The following is an 18476-nucleotide window of genomic DNA, read 5'->3' as shown; positions in this document are numbered from 1 at the left end:
TGATGCTCTTGTTACAGATGTTTGGAGGCTGGCACTTCTATATACAGGCATACAAAGCACTGAAGCACAAAACTGCAAATATGGATGTGCTCATTGTTTTGGCAACCTCCATTGCATTCGTCTACTCGTTTGTTATTCTTCTAGTTGCAATGGCTGAGAAAGCAAAAGTAAACCCTGTAACTTTCTTTGACACACCTCCTATGCTGTTTGTGTTCATCTCATTGGGCCGGTGGCTAGAGCATGTTGCAAAGGTAAGGAAAATAAAAGCCCATGATATCTACAAGCTGGAATACACTAAGAATCATTTCAGAATGTTGTGTACCTTTAAAAAAAAATCCCATGAAAAAGCTTTGTTAGGTTCTTTTAACCTTCTTTGTTGTAAAATCATCTTCAGTAACTGAACTAGTAAAAATATGAAATGACTTAATGTGAGTCTGTTTGCAGAAAGTATTTTCTTAATAGGGTAAATTGCAACATATGCAGTTGTCATTTACCCAGCATTTTTTTTCAATAGCATAGTCACAAAAATATGAAAATTATTATTCTAGGGTAAAACATCAGAAGCACTGGCACGACTAATTTCATTACAAGCTACTGAAGCTACTATTGTTACCTTGGGCCCTGATAACATTCTTTTAAGGTATCTTTTGTCATTTGTCATTTTGTCAAATTGTCATTTGCTTTTTCTGTTGTTCTTTTTTTGTAGTTAATATGCTTAATTCACAGACAAATGTTACTATTCTGTAGAACTATGAAGCCAATAACTTCAGATTTGCTGGCAGATTTGCCAATTATACATGTTAAAATGCAGAAAAATTAAGACTGCTCTGATTTGTTTTATTGGAATCTTGCTAATTTTTGCTGTGATAAGAAAATCAGAAGATTTTCTCAACTGGAAAGTTAATAAAACTATGATTAAAATAATCGTAGCACTCTTTAGAATCGCCTTTCTTCTGACAATTTTTGCATGCATTAGCAATGTCAAGAAATGGGATTATGCTTTGTGTATAGTGACAATTCCTTTTGCCTGAGTAACTTCAGTTAACAATCTCTTTTTTTTTAAAAAACACTATACATAACTCCAGTGAAGAGCAAGTTGATGTCGAACTGGTTCAACGAGGTGACATTGTCAAAGTGATCCCAGGAGGCAAATTCCCAGTGGATGGTCGTGTTATTGAAGGACACTCTATGGTAGATGAATCTCTTATCACAGGTAAGCATTTTCTTTTTTGCAAGTGTAAAAATGTTTTTCTTTTCCTTTAAAGGAATCTGAAGAAGAGAAGCTGAAGCTGATACTCTCCTCACTCTTCTAATTGTGTTGGTAGCTATTATAATATTGCTGAAAAATATAGCTTAGTATCTGTTGTTGACCTTTCCTTAGGTGAAGCGATGCCCGTAACTAAAAAACCTGGCAATACAGTTATTGCAGGTTCTATTAATCAGAATGGATCACTACTGATTTCAGCAACCCATGTTGGAGCTGATACAACTCTTTCCCAGATTGTTAAACTTGTGGAGGAGGCCCAGACCTCAAAGGTAGAGTATTTATCATGTCAGGTATTTGGGGTTTGTCTTATCATTTAGGCATCAGCATACCAAATCATTTGAAGAGTGGTTAAAACTGTTCAGATTTGAATTGCAGTTGCATAATGAAGCATCTTGCTGAATAAGGACTTTGATACGGTCTACTGTTCCAAATTTCATCATCTGATTAAGTAAACGTGTAATTATAAAGTGTGGTATGCTAAATGTGCTGCAAACAGAAGCTGTGATTTTATCTATGTCTGAGGGCATAGAAGAGAGTAAGCGTAATGTTGCTGGAGCTGACATGTGTTTCTCCTTCCTAGGCTCCTATCCAGCAATTTGCAGACAAACTTAGTGGCTACTTCGTTCCTTCTATTGTGGCTGTCTCTGTGGTTACCCTTTTTGCCTGGATTATAATTGGATTTGTGGATTTTGAAATAGTGGAAAAGTACTTTCTGGTAAGTAAGTGTCCTTAAACGTCTTCTGAAATACTTAAAAAATAGTTTGCCTACAAGTCTATTAGACTGCAATGGTTCCCTTTCTGAATTATCCTTGCAGGCAGTTGCTGACTGTAGATACTATATTATTGTTATTGCACTGTATCACTTAAAGAGAATCTGCAGTAATTGATCAACTCCTGAAAGTTAGTATTAAAAAAAAAAAAAAAAGTTAATTTTAAAAAAAGTAAATAACAAAAATACATCAAAATTTCCCAATTTCCATTCCTTCTCTGTGGGCAATAGAAGTCCCTTGCATCACAAGTTGCACTTCTTCATCTAGGTTTGTTAGCATAGCTTTGTGTAAATGCATCTTTGAAATCAGTGGAGATCATCTTCGTTACAGATGCCAGAGGAGGATCAGGATCTTGTACCGCAGAGTTGCTTAGAACACAGGTTTCTTGGTTCATGACTATTTCTGATTAGAATTTATTACTTTCCAGGAAAGCAATCTTCATATCCTCTTTCTTTGTTATTGTATAAATTGTTACTAGAGTGTCTTTTATTACATTACAGTGTAAATGAGTTATAGCATGTGGTACCTTATTTAGGAAAATGTCCTGTAAATAAAACAGATTGTGGGTATATGCAGTATAGAACAGAACTTAGTCATTAGTTAATTAGTCATTAATTTAGTCATTAACCTTAGCTTTTGCATAATTTGCCTGTGCTTTACTTTTTAATATTAATACTTTAGTTTACATATTTGCAGATTTTTTTTAACATCACAAGCAATGTGTAGTTGAATACATTGTTTCCATTGTTCAATTTCTTCTATTACTAAAATAAACTTCTGTCACTAGGGTTACAATAAGAGCATTTCTGCAGCCGAAGTGATAATCCGCTTTGCTTTCCAAGCCTCTATCACAGTGTTGTGTATTGCATGCCCCTGTTCTCTGGGATTAGCCACCCCGACAGCTGTGATGGTTGGTACTGGAGTAGGAGCTCAGAACGGCATACTGATCAAAGGAGGAGAGCCATTAGAGATGGCCCATAAGGTAGGGAATGTGGGTTATTGTTACAGGAACTTTAAAGGCTGGTATTGGTGGCATTTTGCCAACTGCTGCCTGAGCAGATCATGACGTGTACATCAGTACACGTTAGTAAGGGATGGATGATCAGTACGTGTTAGTAAGTTTGGTTAAATTGGGTGGGTTTCTGAGGAAGCTATACATTAAAGCTTCGTTTATTGAATTAAGTCTTCCTGTTTTGCTGCAGGTAAAAGTGGTTGTATTTGACAAAACAGGTACTATTACTCATGGGACTCCAGAAGTGATGCAAGTGAAGTTTCTAGTGGAGAGTAACGAGCTACCACATAATAAAATGCTGGCGATAGTGGGGACTGCAGAGGGTAATAGCGAACATCCTCTTGGAGTAGCAATAACAAAATACTGCAAAAAGGTAAGTTATTTATACAGGAAAAGAGTAGTTTGTCTTATGGAAGAACCTCTCTTCCAGTACTTAACATGTATGAGTAGTCTTGTGTTATTTAGAAAGTAATTGATGTATTCAGTTGGGAAAGCTGAAAATTGTGGAGCCACATAAATCACTTAATACCATATTAGATGCACTGGATACCCAAACTTTTTGATGATTGATTGAATATTTCTCTGCTCCTGTTAAGAGTTGGTTTGACTGCACTTTATTTTCTGGGGTTTGTAAATGCAGCATGCTTTCATACACTTAAAAATTTTCTCAATTTGCATCCTTTTTCTTTAGGAACTGGACTCAGAAACCCTTGGGACATGTACAGATTTTCAGGTAGTTCCAGGCTGTGGCATTAGTTGTAAAGTCACCAATATTGAAGCATTACTCTACAGGAAAAATAAAATGGTTGAAGAAAACAATATTAAAAATGTGACACTTGTGAAAATTGAGGAAAATACAGACGAATCAGTACAGCCTGCTCTGATTATTGATGCTGAGCTACCAAGTAAGCTAACTCTGGTTTGTAGAATAAAATAAGTAATTTTTGTAGAATAAAATAAGTAATTTTTGTAGAATAAAATAAGTAATTTTTGTAGAATAAAATAAGTAATTTTTGCTTTTGGGTCTTTAGAATCCTTAAGAGTGAGGTCACTTTTTTCTGCCCTGGAGAACTGGACTTGCATAAAGGCACACATGAAATAGTTGGTCATTAGTTTATTTTCACACATCACTCAGGACATTTTGATTAAATACAGCCTGAAGTTACATGTTGAATATGGGGCTGGAAAATCATTTTGGAATTTCTTTCAGCTCTCTCTGTTTTTACTTTGCTTCACCCCAAGTTACTGTTTGCTAGCCAAAATGTGAATTTGCACAGCTGAGTGGTTTCAGTCAAGAACAGTTCATTGTTAGATCTTTCAACTATATTGGGTTGTTACATATAAATTAGAAGCACTGAGAAAAGGGACTTGGTCCTTTATTGTCCTCTGACCTGTGATTCTTGGTCCACTGACATGGTAACTACCCATTACTCAAGAAATATGTTAGTTTCTCTCTTGTCAAGAACACGTGAAAAGATTGGCAGGGCAGAAAGTATTGAGAAATATTTTCTTTCTGTTTGGATTCTCTGTAATGATATTTCAGTGCATACTGGGAGAACCTGGGTAGGATTAGCTGGAGGGAAGCTTCCTGGTTATCCATGTGATGGTAGGATGTTATTTTCTTCCTTCAGCTACTATGACTTCTCAAAAATACTCTGTTCTCATTGGGAACCGGGAATGGATGAATAGAAATGGCCTCCTTGTTAAAAATGAGATTGATAAAGCCATGACGGAACATGAGCGGAGAGGTCGCACAGCAGTTCTAGCAGCGGTTGATGGTAAGTTCAGTGCTGTCTTTTTTTTATTCAGAGGTTGATTTGTCACTATTTAAATAGAAAGTAATAAATAGTCATGTCATAGCAGTTATACCTGAAACAGAATGATAGTATGAAAAGAGATCATTAGCTAGTTTTATAACACTTTCATTGAGAAAGACCTCTTCCTGCCTTTCTTAGTTGACAGGAGAGTTGGACATAATGCAAAGACTTCAAAGAAAGCAAAGGGGAAGAAAGGAGAAAAAAGGAGTTTTTTGGTGATTGGTCAGTCCATGCTCTGTATTGTCCTAAACATTGCTGCCTTGATACCTGCTCTCATTCTGCTTTTTACTGTTGATATTACTGTTTCTGGAATTAGTCTCGTTGGGGGGAAAAAAATTACGTTTTTTTCATGAAGTAATAAAGATCTTTATTACAAACACATTCTTTCCTTTTGTTCTTTTAGGAATGCTTTGTGGCTTGATAGCTATCGCTGATACTGTGAAACCAGAAGCTGAGCTGGCAGTCTACACTTTAAAGAGTATGGGATTAGAAGTTGTCCTAATGACTGGTGACAACAGCAAAACTGCAAGATCTATTGCCTCTCAGGTAAGCTGTTACATGCGTGTTTGGGTTTGAAGCTTGCTACAGCCTACTTACAGGAAGCATGTTGTATCGTGTTGATATTGCTTGTGGCTGGCACAGAACCGGTCTATTGTGAAAAATGGTAATGTAAACAAATTCAGAATAACGGGGGGGAATGAAAGAAGCCTTTTTCAATGGAAGCAACATCAACTTTGAACTCAGAGCTATTTTCATATCAGATGGGTTTGGTCTTTAGGTCATGAGTGATAACATGGGTTTCAGCCTTCCTGGTCACATTATCAAAGGCAGAAGCTTTGCTAGCTAGTAGAAAAGCTGCAAGACAGTCTTCTACTTTCTCTCTCTTTAGGTTGGCATCACCAAAGTGTTTGCAGAGGTTCTTCCCTCCCACAAAGTAGCCAAAGTGAAACAGTTACAAGATGAAGGAAAACGGGTGGCCATGGTTGGAGATGGTATCAATGACTCCCCAGCTCTTGCTATGGCCAACGTGGGAATTGCTATTGGCACGGGTACTGATGTAGCCATTGAGGCAGCTGATGTGGTTCTAATTAGGGTAAGAAATAAGAGTGCTTGATTAAAATAAGAGGGGTTAGAAGGTCCAGGATGTCTTGAATGATTCAGACCACTGCTGAGGTGTGCAACCTTCATAAGCCAGGAGAACTGGAGCAGAGAAGAGATCATGTTAATCATGTTTGTTTAGTGTAGTGTTATCCTATGAAGGAAACTTCCCCATTTTTTGGGTAGTACACATTTTGGGGTAACTGAAGTTTGAGAGTGGGCAAAGAAGTGACCTGACCTTTGGCAAACATAAACTATATTTCAGTAACATACCACAGTACTTCCAAGGTTATTGTCACTTCTTCCTACATATCAACAACACCTTGACAGAAATTGTGGTCAGTGTCCAGAGCTGTACTGTGTGATGCTGTATACATTATTTGGGTTACCATGACATCTGGAATAAGAGTGGCGCTGATTGTATGGGCTCTATGCAGACAAACTAGAGCAGCCTACAGAATAGTTACTACATATAGTCTGTTATATCCAGTTTATGGTGGTTAGCTTTAAAATGGGAGTATGATGACACTACTGTATGCTCTCTTTTCTCTTTTTGAGTTCTCCAGTAAACATATTAACTTGCAGGATGACTTGATGGATGTGGTAGCAAGTATAGATTTATCGAGGAAAACTGTGAAAAGAATCCGGATCAACTTTGTCTTTGCTCTAATTTACAATCTCATTGGGGTTCCCATAGCTGCTGGTACGTGAATGTTTCCCTTCAGTAATAAGATTGTGCTTAGTGAGTAGAAGATTGCAGTGATGTACTGTTGTGTGGAAGAGTATCCATTTTCTTTATTTATGACTGTCAGTAACTGCTGAGTTCCCTGCCTGGGGACGTTGTAGTGGTATATTTGTGAGCTGTCCTCCTCCCTCATTATGGCTATTACAGTTATGTTCATCAAATAATCTTAAGATAAAAGGTTTATTGAATGAGCCTGATCCTATGAATAAGCAGTTTACTGCAGGGCAGGCAAGACCTCTGAATTTCAGAATGCATATCCAGCTGTATTCACCTATAGGTTCTAGCAGACATAAACCACAAATATTTATATATTAAATATTTGTCACTTAACACTAAACTAAAATCCTATTTATTAACATACTGAAATACAGCTAAAATTAGACAATCTACGTGGCATTGTATGTGTTAATACATGAATAATGCTGTGCTCCTGCTCTGAACTTACTGCTATCTTCTTTTTCTAGGTGTCTTCCTGCCCATTGGTTTGGTTTTGCAGCCCTGGATGGGATCTGCAGCAATGGCTGCCTCCTCTGTTTCTGTTGTGCTTTCTTCTTTGCTGTTAAAGATGTGAGTATGAACAATTCTGTGGTTTGTAATTTGGATTTGAAGCTCAGGTCTTTGAGTTGCAGAAGATAAGTGTGGGACTATGACAGATTTCATAGCTTTTTGAAGAACAGTTCAGGCAGGTCTCTGTTTAGCAGCGGTTGGTTTTGTTCTTGCTTGAGCAGTCAGTTGGTCCAAAGCGCTTCAGACAGTAATATTTAAAAATGTCATGTGAAGGGAAATGTACAAATCAGAAGTATGTTCAGAATGGAAAATTCCTTTGTATATTTGTGAGAAATCTTGTCAGGACATGCAGCCTTTTGAGACAGTGCAGCTGTAAACCCCACACTGACACTGAGGATTGTTGCAGTAAGTAAACCAAGCTGCTGCATTTGTCACTGCGTTATTTTTCCTTACTCTGCAGTTAGGAGTAGTGTAGCACTGGGGTGGGAATGGTATCTCTTGCTATTTAGTTAACACATGAGGTTTCAGAAGAAGGAGTCTGCTGGATCAAGCACTGGATGGATGGACGGGCCCAGAGAGTGATGGTCAATGGAGTTAAATCCAGCTGGCGGCCAGTCACAAGGGGTGTTCCTCAGGGCTCGGTGTTGGGACCATTTCTGTTTAACATCTTTATTGATGATCTTGATAAGGACATAGGGTGTATCATCAGTAAATTCGCAGATGACACCAAGTTAAGTGGGAGTGTCGATCTGCATGAGGATAGGGAGGCTCTACAGAGAGACTTGGATAGATTGGATCAGTGGGCCAACGTTAACGGGATGAGCTTCAACAAGGCCAAGTGCCAGGTCCTGCACTTGGGCCACAACAACCTCGTGCATCGCTACAGGTTTGGGGAGGTGTGGCTGGAGAGCTGTGTGGAAGAGAAGGATCTGAGCGTTCTAATTGACAAGCAGCTGAACATGAGCCAGCAGTGTGCTCAGGTGGCCAAGAAAGCCAACAGCATCCTGGCTTGTATTAGAAATAGTGTGACCAGCAGAAGTAGGGAGGTGATAGTCCCCCTGTACTCTGCACTGGTTAGGCCACACTTGGAGCATTGTGTCCAGTTTGGGGCACCTCAATACGAGAGAGATCTTGAGGCGCTGGAGCGAGTGCAGAGGAGGGCAACGAAGCTGGTGAAGGGCCTGGAGAATAAATCCTATGAGGAGCGATTGAAGGAGCTGGGACTGTTTAGTTTGAGGAGGAGAAGGCTGAGTGGAGACCTCATCACTCTCTACAACTACCTGAAAGGACACTGTAGAGAGGTTGGTGCTGGTCTCTTCTCACAGGTAATTAGTGATAGAACAAGAGGGAACGGCTTTAAACTGCAACAGGGGAGGTTCAGACTGGACATTAGGAAAAAATTTTTCACAGAAAGAGTGGTCAGACAGTGGAATAGGCTGCCCAGGGAGGTGGTGGAGTCACCATCCCTGGATGTGTTTAAGGGTCGTTTAGATGAGATGCTGGGGGATATGGTGTAGGGGAGAACTTTGTAGAGTAGAGCTGATGGTTGGACTCAATGATCCCAAGGGTCTTTTCCAACCTGAATGATTCTGTGATTCTGTGAAGGAGAGTAGAGTTGGTAAATGATAGTTACAGTGATCCACTCTCAGTAGATGCATTTTGCCAGTATGTTTTGCAGATGCTCAGCATCAATGAAGCAGTTAAATACTGAGTGATGCGTGTCAGTTTTACCTGTTCTTCTGCGTCCTGGCCAAAAAGCACTGAAATAGCTTCTGGTTGTATAGTAGCCTTGCAAAATGTGAAACTTTCATCACTCGTATAATCAATCAAATTATAAATGTCTCTGGCTTGTGCATCATCATAGCACGTAGGCTAGTTTCTTTTCGTATTTTAGTGTACTTTACATACAATACATCTCAGGTTGAAGTATTACCATTTTTCGTTTTTCCCTTCCTTAGGTACCAGAAACCAAGTTCTGAGAAACTCGAGTTCCGGGCCCGTGGCCAAATGAGACATAAGAGCCCGTCGGAAATCAGTGTCCACATTGGAATTGATGAGACTGGAACAGGATCTCCTAAACTGAGCTTAATGGATCGAATCATCAATTACAGTAGAGCCTCTATAAATTCTCTCTTTTCAGACAAGCGTTCAGTGAACAGCATAGTTCTTAATGAACCAGATAAGCATTCACTTTTGGTGGGAGATTTTGGAGAAGATGATGACACAGCATTATGAAAGACTCGACCATCCCCTCCCACCCCTGCTAAGCAAAAAAAAAAAACCCAAACCCTGAAGCAAAATGAAAAAACAACCAAAGGAGCTGTCTAGAAGTTCATGCATGTACTGATTGTTTCTGGGGGTCTTTGCAGATTTATTTCTTCTTTAATGTAGAAAGATAGTTCTTGCAGTGACTGGGGTTTTTTTTGCAGGGTTTTTTTTTGTTTTTTAAAACTAGACTTACCAAAAAAATGGTGCAGGGGCTGTTAATGCTTGCAAACAAGGCCATGTTATCATTCCATAAAGCTTGCAGTATAGCATTTTTTTTGGCAAAATGGCAAAATACAATTAAGGAAAGTAAGGAACCAGAAACTTATTTCCCAGCCTTGTAACAGGCTACTTTATGCATAGTCAAGTTTAGTACTGTGTTAAAAAATTATAGATTACTGCATCTGCAAAATACTGAAGGTTCTGTGTTTGCAGATAGGTGTGCCTTACTTCAAAACTTCCAGGACCCCTCTTGTTTCCATAGCCTGCCTTCTACCAGAAACGGTTCCTCTCCAATGTCTTATCTTTTTACAGACATCTGGTTCCAGCTCTTCACACTCCTAGCTTTAAATCATCTCACCATTTGTGATCTGTATTCCTGCGGGGCAGAGATAATTGAGAAGTTTTGGGTTTGATTTCTAATGTCATACCCATTTGACTCTATACATCCGTGCCCCAGTACACTCCTGCTACTAAGACTGTCTGCGTGAAGGTTGAATGGGTTGGGAGGTTTGCTCATTCCCAGCCTCTCCTAAGCCAAAAACTTCTGCAACATCTGAACATGATACGAATGGGATGTGGTGTTAGCCATAAGGTTTAGCTTTTAAAAGGCAGCAATGTAGTTAGTGCTCACTTCCAATATCTACTAGCACTCCTTAAATGAACCAGAATAATTTGAACTGGTATCACGCAGACTTTAAAATCTTTTCAGTTCAGTCTTGGCAGATATCTAACACTATCAAAGAAGTTGTTACATGTCAGATACTGCACTAACTTCAGTTGCTTATAAAGATAAGTGTCTGCATACCAGGAATGGTCCAGAGTCCACTCCATAGATTGATCCAAACCTCCTTTGCTTGGGATGCTCAGATCCAGGCTTTGTGAATTAAGACAGTCTTCATTTGTTACTGAACTGAAATATCAAAATGCAGGTTTTGATCATTAAATCATTAATATTAAAAATATTCTCAATGAGAAATAAGGGTGTTTGTCACCCAGTAGGTAGCTACCTGTTTGTTATTTAATAAACCTTTTTCTTTAAATCCTCTGCTGAGACAGCTATCGAAAGCAATAGGTTTGATAATGTTGAATTACATTATGGAATACAGTCCATGGTGTAAACACATAATTCAAATTTGTGGTTGTAGAGGAGGAATAATCAGTTTGGAGTATGAAAGAGATCTCTCTAATGGTCTAGTTTTTAACTTGAAGTCTGATGTCAGTGCATAGATTGTGTGTGTATAAAGTCATAAGTAAATAGATTTTGCATTTTATCTGAGAACTACCGGAAAAATATCAGTGTATAAAAACAAGAGTTGTGCTATGGAATATGTTGTAGTAAATCAGTATACTTGTTATATTGCAGTGAGGAGAACAACGTCATTTGTTGCTGCCGCTAGTGTAAGAAACAAAATACTTCTGTTGCAGGATTTAGGTTCTTAATATCTCTATATGAATATAGAATTTTTTTAAATTAGATCATAGCTATATATATATAGTAGTGTTAAGAAATGCTGAAATATGTTACTGCAAAGCCTTCTGTAAGATTATGTTCCCAGTTTTCAGCAACAAAGCTGTTTCTTACAAAGCAGATAGTTACCTAAAAACTGATTGTGTTGTGATGGTTTTTTAGTGCCTCACAACCATGCAAACGGTTTCCAAAGATTTCAGTTTTCTTGTTTATCCACACTCATTCTCGCTGTTGATCTTGGCAAGATTCTGCAGGTGAAAGAATCATGAAATACCAGGTTAGAAGGGACCTCAAGGATCACCTGGTCCAGCCTTTCTTGGCAAAGCACGGTCTAGACAAGATGGCCCAGCACCCTGTCCAGCTGAATCTTAAAGTGTCCCATGTGGGGAAATCCACCACTTCCCTGGGGCGATCATTCCAGTGGCTGATTGTTCTCATGGTGAAAAATTGTCCTCTTGTGTCCAGTCAGAATCTCCCAGGAGTAACTTGTACCCATTTCCCCTCATCTTCTCCATGTGACTCCTTGTAAAAAGGGAGTCTCCACCTGCTTTGCATTCACCCTTTCAATACTGGAACATGGTGATAAGGTCTGCCCTAAGCCTTCTCTTCTCAAGGCTGAACAAACCCAGCTCTCTCAGCCTCTCCTCACAGGGCAGGCTGCCCAGTCCCCTGATCATCTCTGTGGCCCTTCTCTGGGCCCTCTTCAGCCTGTCCTGATTTTTTTGTAGAGCAACATCATTTTTGTATAGTGAAATATGCATTCTACATATTTTTGTCTGGATTGTGCTGATGGGTGGTCTTAATTGTGCAGTACAGACACAAGGCAGATCCTAGCATGCTTTCATATGGAAGTTTCGCTACTGCAGGTGCTGGTTATGGTATATGTGGCATGTAAATGATAGCATGCTCTTACTGCAGGAAAGAGAGTAGTAATTTAGGGTTAAATTTCTGGTTGGTAGATAAAGCAGCTTGAAGAATTTGTTAAATTATTTCCAAATATATTTTTTTAGTCCACTTTGAACAACAAAAGGCTTTGACCTTTTGTTGTCTAAATTGTACATAGGTTGAATGTTTACAGTGGAATGCTTGCTTTATCACCAACTTTTTCCCAGTGTAGATGTCTTTCTAGGCTTTTCCATGTTTTCCATGCTGTGAAACCCAGCATTTGATCCAGTTCCAGCAAAATAAGGCTACTTTTCAAAACCAGGATACTTAATGAGGTGCGGAGATGATTATCGGGAATGGGCTAGCAGCTTGTAAGTACAGTCAGAGGATCAAACTCTAGAGAGAAGAAATAACTAAGCTAAAGACCAGTGTTAGCCCAAGCATGAATGGGTATAAGGTGGTTGTGATAAATCTAGGCTTGAACTGAGATGAAGCTTTTTAACTATAACAGCTATTAGGTTCCAAGATAGCTTCTGTTAGAGCTAGTGTGGGTGGAAAGCAAATTGCTCTCATGTTTCTGAAAGAGGCTTCAATGAAGTGATGCCAGCAAAAGCAGTGGTCAGGACTTACTGACCCAGGAAGTCCCTTTCAATCCAGTTTTCCTCTTTTAGGGAAACCTGTCTGGACTTGTCTTTTGAACTTGAATATAGTACACGGTATGTTTGAGTAATGTATAGCTGATTAAGAAATTCGGAGTCCGGATCTTTGAAAACAGGATATCTGTCCAACATACCCCCAAACGTGTGATATTGACTTGCAGAATGTCTATCTTGTGATTAAAATGTAAGGTGCTTTATGTTGAAGAACCAAAATATTTTTCAGTTTGAATGTACAGTGCAAGTGAAATAATGTGGGAGCTAAATGTTCTCCCAAATGTAAATGTTTTACTATGTAAATAGGTTACTCCTGTTGGAGACAGTTTGGATTCGGAAATTTAAAATATCACTTGGAAACACACAGTTACAAATGAAATTGTTTTACTAGTTTGTCTATTTTATTATTTTCTGTAACTAGCTATTTATAAAACCTGTGCTTTATTTAAAAAACAAAGTACATATGCTGGAGGCTTTAAAAATTGCTCTTTGAATCTTACCAATAAACTTTTAAAAGAGTAGACACTTGAACTTTTATACAAAAAAGAATGTGAAGTTGACAGAACACAATGGAAACAAGCATTTTTATTTATTAAAAACTGTGATTATATTTTTGCTTAGAACTTCCAACAAAATGTTTTAAACCTGAGATATTTTTTTTTAATTCAATTTTGGTATAAAGAGTGGAGAAATGAATGCTGTTGTGGGATGTTAATTTAGTGCTGTTACATTTCTTTACATCTAGAAACACGTAGTCTCAGCTTCTTGTTCTTTTAGGACTGTGCCTCCATCATTATAATGGCAATTATAAGTTATATAATAAAAATGTAACATCCAAAGACTGTTTTAAATTATGTTTTATGATTTCCTTCAAATCTTTCTTTAGCTGACTTAACAGATTCTACTGCCAGCTGTGCAAAATTTCTCTCCATTCCTTCCTCTGCACTGTTTGATGAAAAGGCCAGGCGTGGCACCTTGGGGATGTGATGATGTTGGATTGCCCTGCAGGAGGTTGAAATGTGCGTGTACAGGATGGAGGTTCTGAAAGCAGCTTTGCATGTCACGTGCACTTCATCTTCCCAAGTAGGAGCACTCTGGGTGAAGTGGGAAAGGTGAAGCACTGTTGCTGTTAGCTTGTTTGGCAAAAGGCTGATGATCAGGGTTTCTTACGTATGTTTCCAGCTCTGCTAAACTGCGTGGCCTTGAGGAGGACATTCAGCCTACATGAAATTGTAGGCCTGTTGGCAAGTGATGTTGGTGAAAGTTGGGAAACTGTGGAATTATCATCATGTAAAGATTATCACTGTAATACAGAATCGTGGAGTAGCTGAGGCTGAAAGAGACTGCTGGAGGTCACATAGACAAAACCTGCCAAAGCAGGTGAGCTAGAGACGGTTGCCCAGGAATGAGATTTTTAATATCTTCACAACCTCTTTGGGCAGTCTGTTCCAGCGGTCAATCGCCTTCACAGTGAAAAAGTGTTTTCTGATGTTAGGATGAAATTTCCTGTGTTTCAGCTTGTGCCCATTGCCTCTTTCACTGGGCGCTACTGCGAAGAGTCTGGCTGAAGTGTGGTGGTTTATGCAATCACTCCGTGTCCCAAAGAAAAGTGCCAAGCATGAAGTGGTGGAGAAAAGTCCATGGGAGTGCTCCAGTGTTCCTCTCATGGGGATGGCTGGACTCCCATCACCAAAATAATCATTTGGTTCAAAATCTAGCACAAATCTCCTGCCAAAGCCTAGATACTATCCTCAACAGTGTTTGAAGCTATGAGGAGCAGTAACAGAAGGAACAGATCCCCTTCTTGGCTCTCCAGCTGACCCTGTTAGAAGAGGTCCTGGGAGCCTGACTCGTGCCCAGGTTGTGGTCTCTGATGGCCAGCGCATCTGCAGGGGGGCTTCTACCTTCAGTTTGTCAGGATAGGAAAAAGGTGCAAAGCCTGAACAGGTCTTACATTTTTGAGCTTTCTAGAAGCATCTCTCAAGCACTTTAAGTAAACAATGACTGAATTGCTCCAGTACTCCTTAGAGCTGTTTTTCTTATTTACATTGAAAAAAACCAAAAATACCCAAACAAACACCCCCACCCCCACCCCAAAAAGCACACAGACAAAAACCTGTTCTGTCCAAAACACTTGTTCCCTGTGTTCGCCAGGCTCCCTCTCCACCATGCCTTATTGCCTGTTCACAGGTAGATTGGTGTTACAACCCCAACTGGGAGCTCAGAGTTGTAAAGGTTCTACGATACCCTCAGGTTAAATTAAGGTGAAATGACACTTTTAAGTTCATCTTACCAGCTGATTAGCATACTAGACCAAGAGAGGCAGGTATTCCATGAACTCGTTTCCATGAGAGACGAGGAAAATTGGAGCATGGGTTCTTGAGTTCAAGGTGCGATACAAAAATCTCTATATTCATCTGGCCAACATACATCATCTGTGATTCAAGTAACACTAAGTTTAATAGTATTAGAATTCAAAATTATTAAGACTCTGGAATTTGAAAATGTCTCTCCTTCCCTGAAATCTGACAAGTCAATGGTGTTTCCAAAGTGACAACTCTGAGTTGTCACAGAGTAAATTCTGTTGCAGTTTAACATTGGCTCATATAAGTGTTTACTGCAGCACCCTCTCACCTGCCTCACATCTCTTGGTGGCATCAAGCACCCGTGAGAGCGGTGAGCAGAGCTCTCACATTCAATATTACTTTTTTGTTGGGGAAAAAAAATAAAGTTAAATCATTTGGATCAAACACAGGTTCATTTTACCCTATATGAAATCAGTGGAACAAATATCAGCTTCTAGGGCTCTGAATGAAAATCATATAGTAGATAATTACAGGCTTAAGGGTATTCTAAAACTTATTTTCTTGTGTGGCATTACAGAAGCACATAGAAATGTTGTATTTCAGCAGCCTACCACAGCCAGGTACTCCATTGGTTAATGTTGGAGTCGCTGCAGCTGCTGCCTGAAACATCATGTTTTCAGGCTCGATGGCATCCATTTTACCAGCACATAGTTCCTGCACGGATTTATTTTTTTTAACCACTCCCTAGATGCTTTAATTTTAGTATGGCTACATTTTCTTCTTTTAAGATGCGCTTTCTTTTTTTTCTTTTTAAGTAACATTTTTAGAAAAGATCTCTGCAGAACAGTTTGACAAGCCCTAAAGGGCAGGCTTTGACTCAAAATTCAGCATCTGTCTTGATACCAGAGCTATGCTACTGGCAGTGTTATTTTTTTTCCTTCCAGTTGACTGGATAATTCAAGTAGTAGCTGTGAATTTCTATCATGTCTACTAGGTCATGAATGAAAACTGTTGAAGAGGTAAGATTATTTTTTTTGTATCCCATTAAACACATCTCTAAAATAAATTTCTTAAGGAGAGTTTGAGAGCTGTACACATACATCCTCATCTGCAAGGAAAAAGAGACAGTGTGTATAGAGTAGGATTCTTTAGCATTTTCAGTTTAAACCCCCATCCAATTCCATACTCGGACAGACCTGAAGCCCTTCATTCCCTGCTACTGTTAGAAATGAGACTGTGTACAATCACTTGCCAACCTGCCAACATTAGGCAGGTGATGGGAGCAGCCAGGAGACTACACGTTCACTCTCTGGCTACAGCAGTGCTAGAAACTTTGAATTTCGCCCATGCTTCAGGCAGTATTTTCCACAGTGCCAGACTGGCTACTCAAACTCCATATCCCAATCGATTGTTAAAAGGAAGAGCTGTGAAGGATTACAAAAACCAGACAAAGCTAGAGCTGGTGAAAATATACAAGATTTGTGTTCACATAAGCTTTGATCTTCAGAGCAGTAGTCAGTTTGTGGGTATAAATCTTAATATTTTTGCCTAATTTGTCCTTCAATTCCAATGCTCTTACCTGGTAATGTTCACAGTGCAGTGAGTGCTTTGCGATCACATATGGAGGCGGAGGCCCTGCCTTGCCCTGAAGGGCAGAGAAGTTTGCCAGCAGGTAACTCCACCTTTTATTTAGGATAAAAAGGTGAAAGCTAACCTTGTGCATGCACACTGAAACAAATCCCTTGTAATTTTTCTATCTCTTAGTCTTTGCTAATTCCACAGAGCCACAGCTAGCTGATAATTTACAGAGTATGTAAACGAATGTTCCCTGCTGTAAAATGCTCGAGTTCAAAGTAGGTATGGTCACCTACGGAGGTGAACTCAGGAGACATCCATGGTGAATGCAGAATAGCCTGAAATTAACAACATCTTTGTCCGAAAGGCCTGATGTGCAGAAGCAGCAGAGCACTCTGAGGTTCTTCCTGTTCATGGTTTCAGAAGACAAAAGCTGAGCAGAACTGAATCGGTGCTTTCTCCTGCCTCCTCTCTTTTACTTGGTGCTGGGATGGTTTTCCAGTGGGGTGTCACCTCCGCAGCCTGCCTACCCAGGAGCACCCGAACTTTGGTTTTTGCTGTAAGAAATTGCCCTCATTAAGGAGGTATAAGAGAAACTGAGGGGAAAAAGACAAGATCTGCTTATTCCTTCAGCGCTCAGTGATTTGAGAACTGAGTGAATTACAAATTAACAAAGAAGAATTTTAAGTTGTAAATTAAAATAAGCACAATTGAAGAAAACATGATAAAGCAGAAAGCCTATGAGTGGATCAGGTAACTTGAAAAAGGTAAAGAGCATAGAAAGAGTACCTGGCAGAGTTTTGGGGAGGAATTTTCTTTCTGAGAGACAGAGAAAAACCTTCCCTTGCACCTTACAGGAACTGTGAAACCACGGAGAAATATTGGTAGAGCATTAACATTTCCCAGTGACTTGTCACCCACCTTCTCCTAGAGGGCCCTGTTTCTTAAAAACTCCAGAAACAGCAACTGCCTCACAAGAAGAGGGGGTGCTGGGACGTCTCCAGGGCTCAGGCAGCAGCCTCGGGGTGGGGAAGAGGCAGGGAGGCAGATGCCCCAAACCACTCTCACCTGAATGCACAGTTCAGTACCAAATATATTGGGAGGGTATAACTGGGGATTTGTCTTTTTATTAGTTGGCGATTATTGTTAGACTAATTTGTTACCCATTTTTTAAGTAGGCCGTATTAAATGTCTAAAGCAAAAGATAAGAGCTGAATGCATTAAAATAGATAAATGTGCAGTTCAAATTGATGAGGGGAGTATGTCTGATATTTATATTGAATATCAAAATACACGGCCCAAACACCATCAGCTTTGATTATCCAAGAAAATCTGTATTACAAATCAATTCAGTAGGTTTTAAATATTTTTTTAAATAAAATTTTATTTTTAAACTGTGGTACTAAAACCCCATAGTGAAATATATGATACATGTGTAAAAGCCTTTTAATATAAATGGTCTTGCTCTAGACTCATTCAGTGATGCTGTATTTCTGAAATCTAGGCCTATAAGGTTGAGAGCCTGCATTTGAAAAAAAATTTAAAAGGCTATTTCTCAGTCTCTCTCCTGAACTTCTTCCATCTCTCTCTCTCAAGAATGCTCTCATCTTTCCTACAAGATACCTGTGCTTGAATATTGCACTACTGCAAGGAGAAAAGAAAACTTGGAACCTGTCTTTAAACAGAAGCTTAAAATACAGAGGGTGGTTATAAAAGCAGGAAGTTTCTGAAGACTGGATCATGCAACACAGATGAAGATGCAGATTACTGGTCTCCAAACCACAGCCCTTCGGTTTGATTCATATAAATATGCAGGCCAGTGCACCAAAGCCCATGATCTGTCTGAACTTGCCACAATCCCATTCCTTCTGGCAAAATGAAGCAGG

The 18476-nt window shown here is 39.3% G+C and overlaps 1 protein-coding gene across 8 annotated transcripts in view; it reads left to right on the top strand.

Moving 5' to 3' along the window:
- Nucleotides 1-13548, top strand: part of ATP7A (ATPase copper transporting alpha) — a 32194-nt gene extending 18646 nt beyond the window's left edge. For 7 of the 8 annotated variants that reach the window (XM_074835327.1, XM_074835331.1, XM_074835325.1 and 4 more), the window contains 14 exons: nt 18-251; nt 549-640; nt 1086-1213; nt 1382-1536; nt 1848-1982; nt 2825-3019; nt 3240-3422; nt 3741-3954; nt 4681-4827; nt 5270-5412; nt 5756-5959; nt 6523-6667; nt 7174-7276; nt 9175-13548. In XM_074835327.1, coding sequence (XP_074691428.1) covers nt 18-251; nt 549-640; nt 1086-1213; nt 1382-1536; nt 1848-1982; nt 2825-3019; nt 3240-3422; nt 3741-3954; nt 4681-4827; nt 5270-5412; nt 5756-5959; nt 6523-6667; nt 7174-7276; nt 9175-9451 — 2355 coding nt within the window. In that variant the 3' untranslated portion in view covers nt 9452-13548. The remainder of the gene's footprint in view (nt 1-17; nt 252-548; nt 641-1085; nt 1214-1381; nt 1537-1847; nt 1983-2824; nt 3020-3239; nt 3423-3740; nt 3955-4680; nt 4828-5269; nt 5413-5755; nt 5960-6522; nt 6668-7173; nt 7277-9174) is intronic. The other variant, XM_074835333.1, reaches the window with a different exon arrangement.
- The last annotated feature ends 4928 nt before the right edge of the window (nt 13549-18476 follow it).

Source organism: Strix aluco, chromosome 10 (assembly GCF_031877795.1).
Source record: "Strix aluco isolate bStrAlu1 chromosome 10, bStrAlu1.hap1, whole genome shotgun sequence".
Lineage (NCBI taxonomy): Eukaryota > Metazoa > Chordata > Aves > Strigiformes > Strigidae > Strix > Strix aluco.
This window is presented reverse-complemented; position numbering and strand designations above follow the sequence as displayed.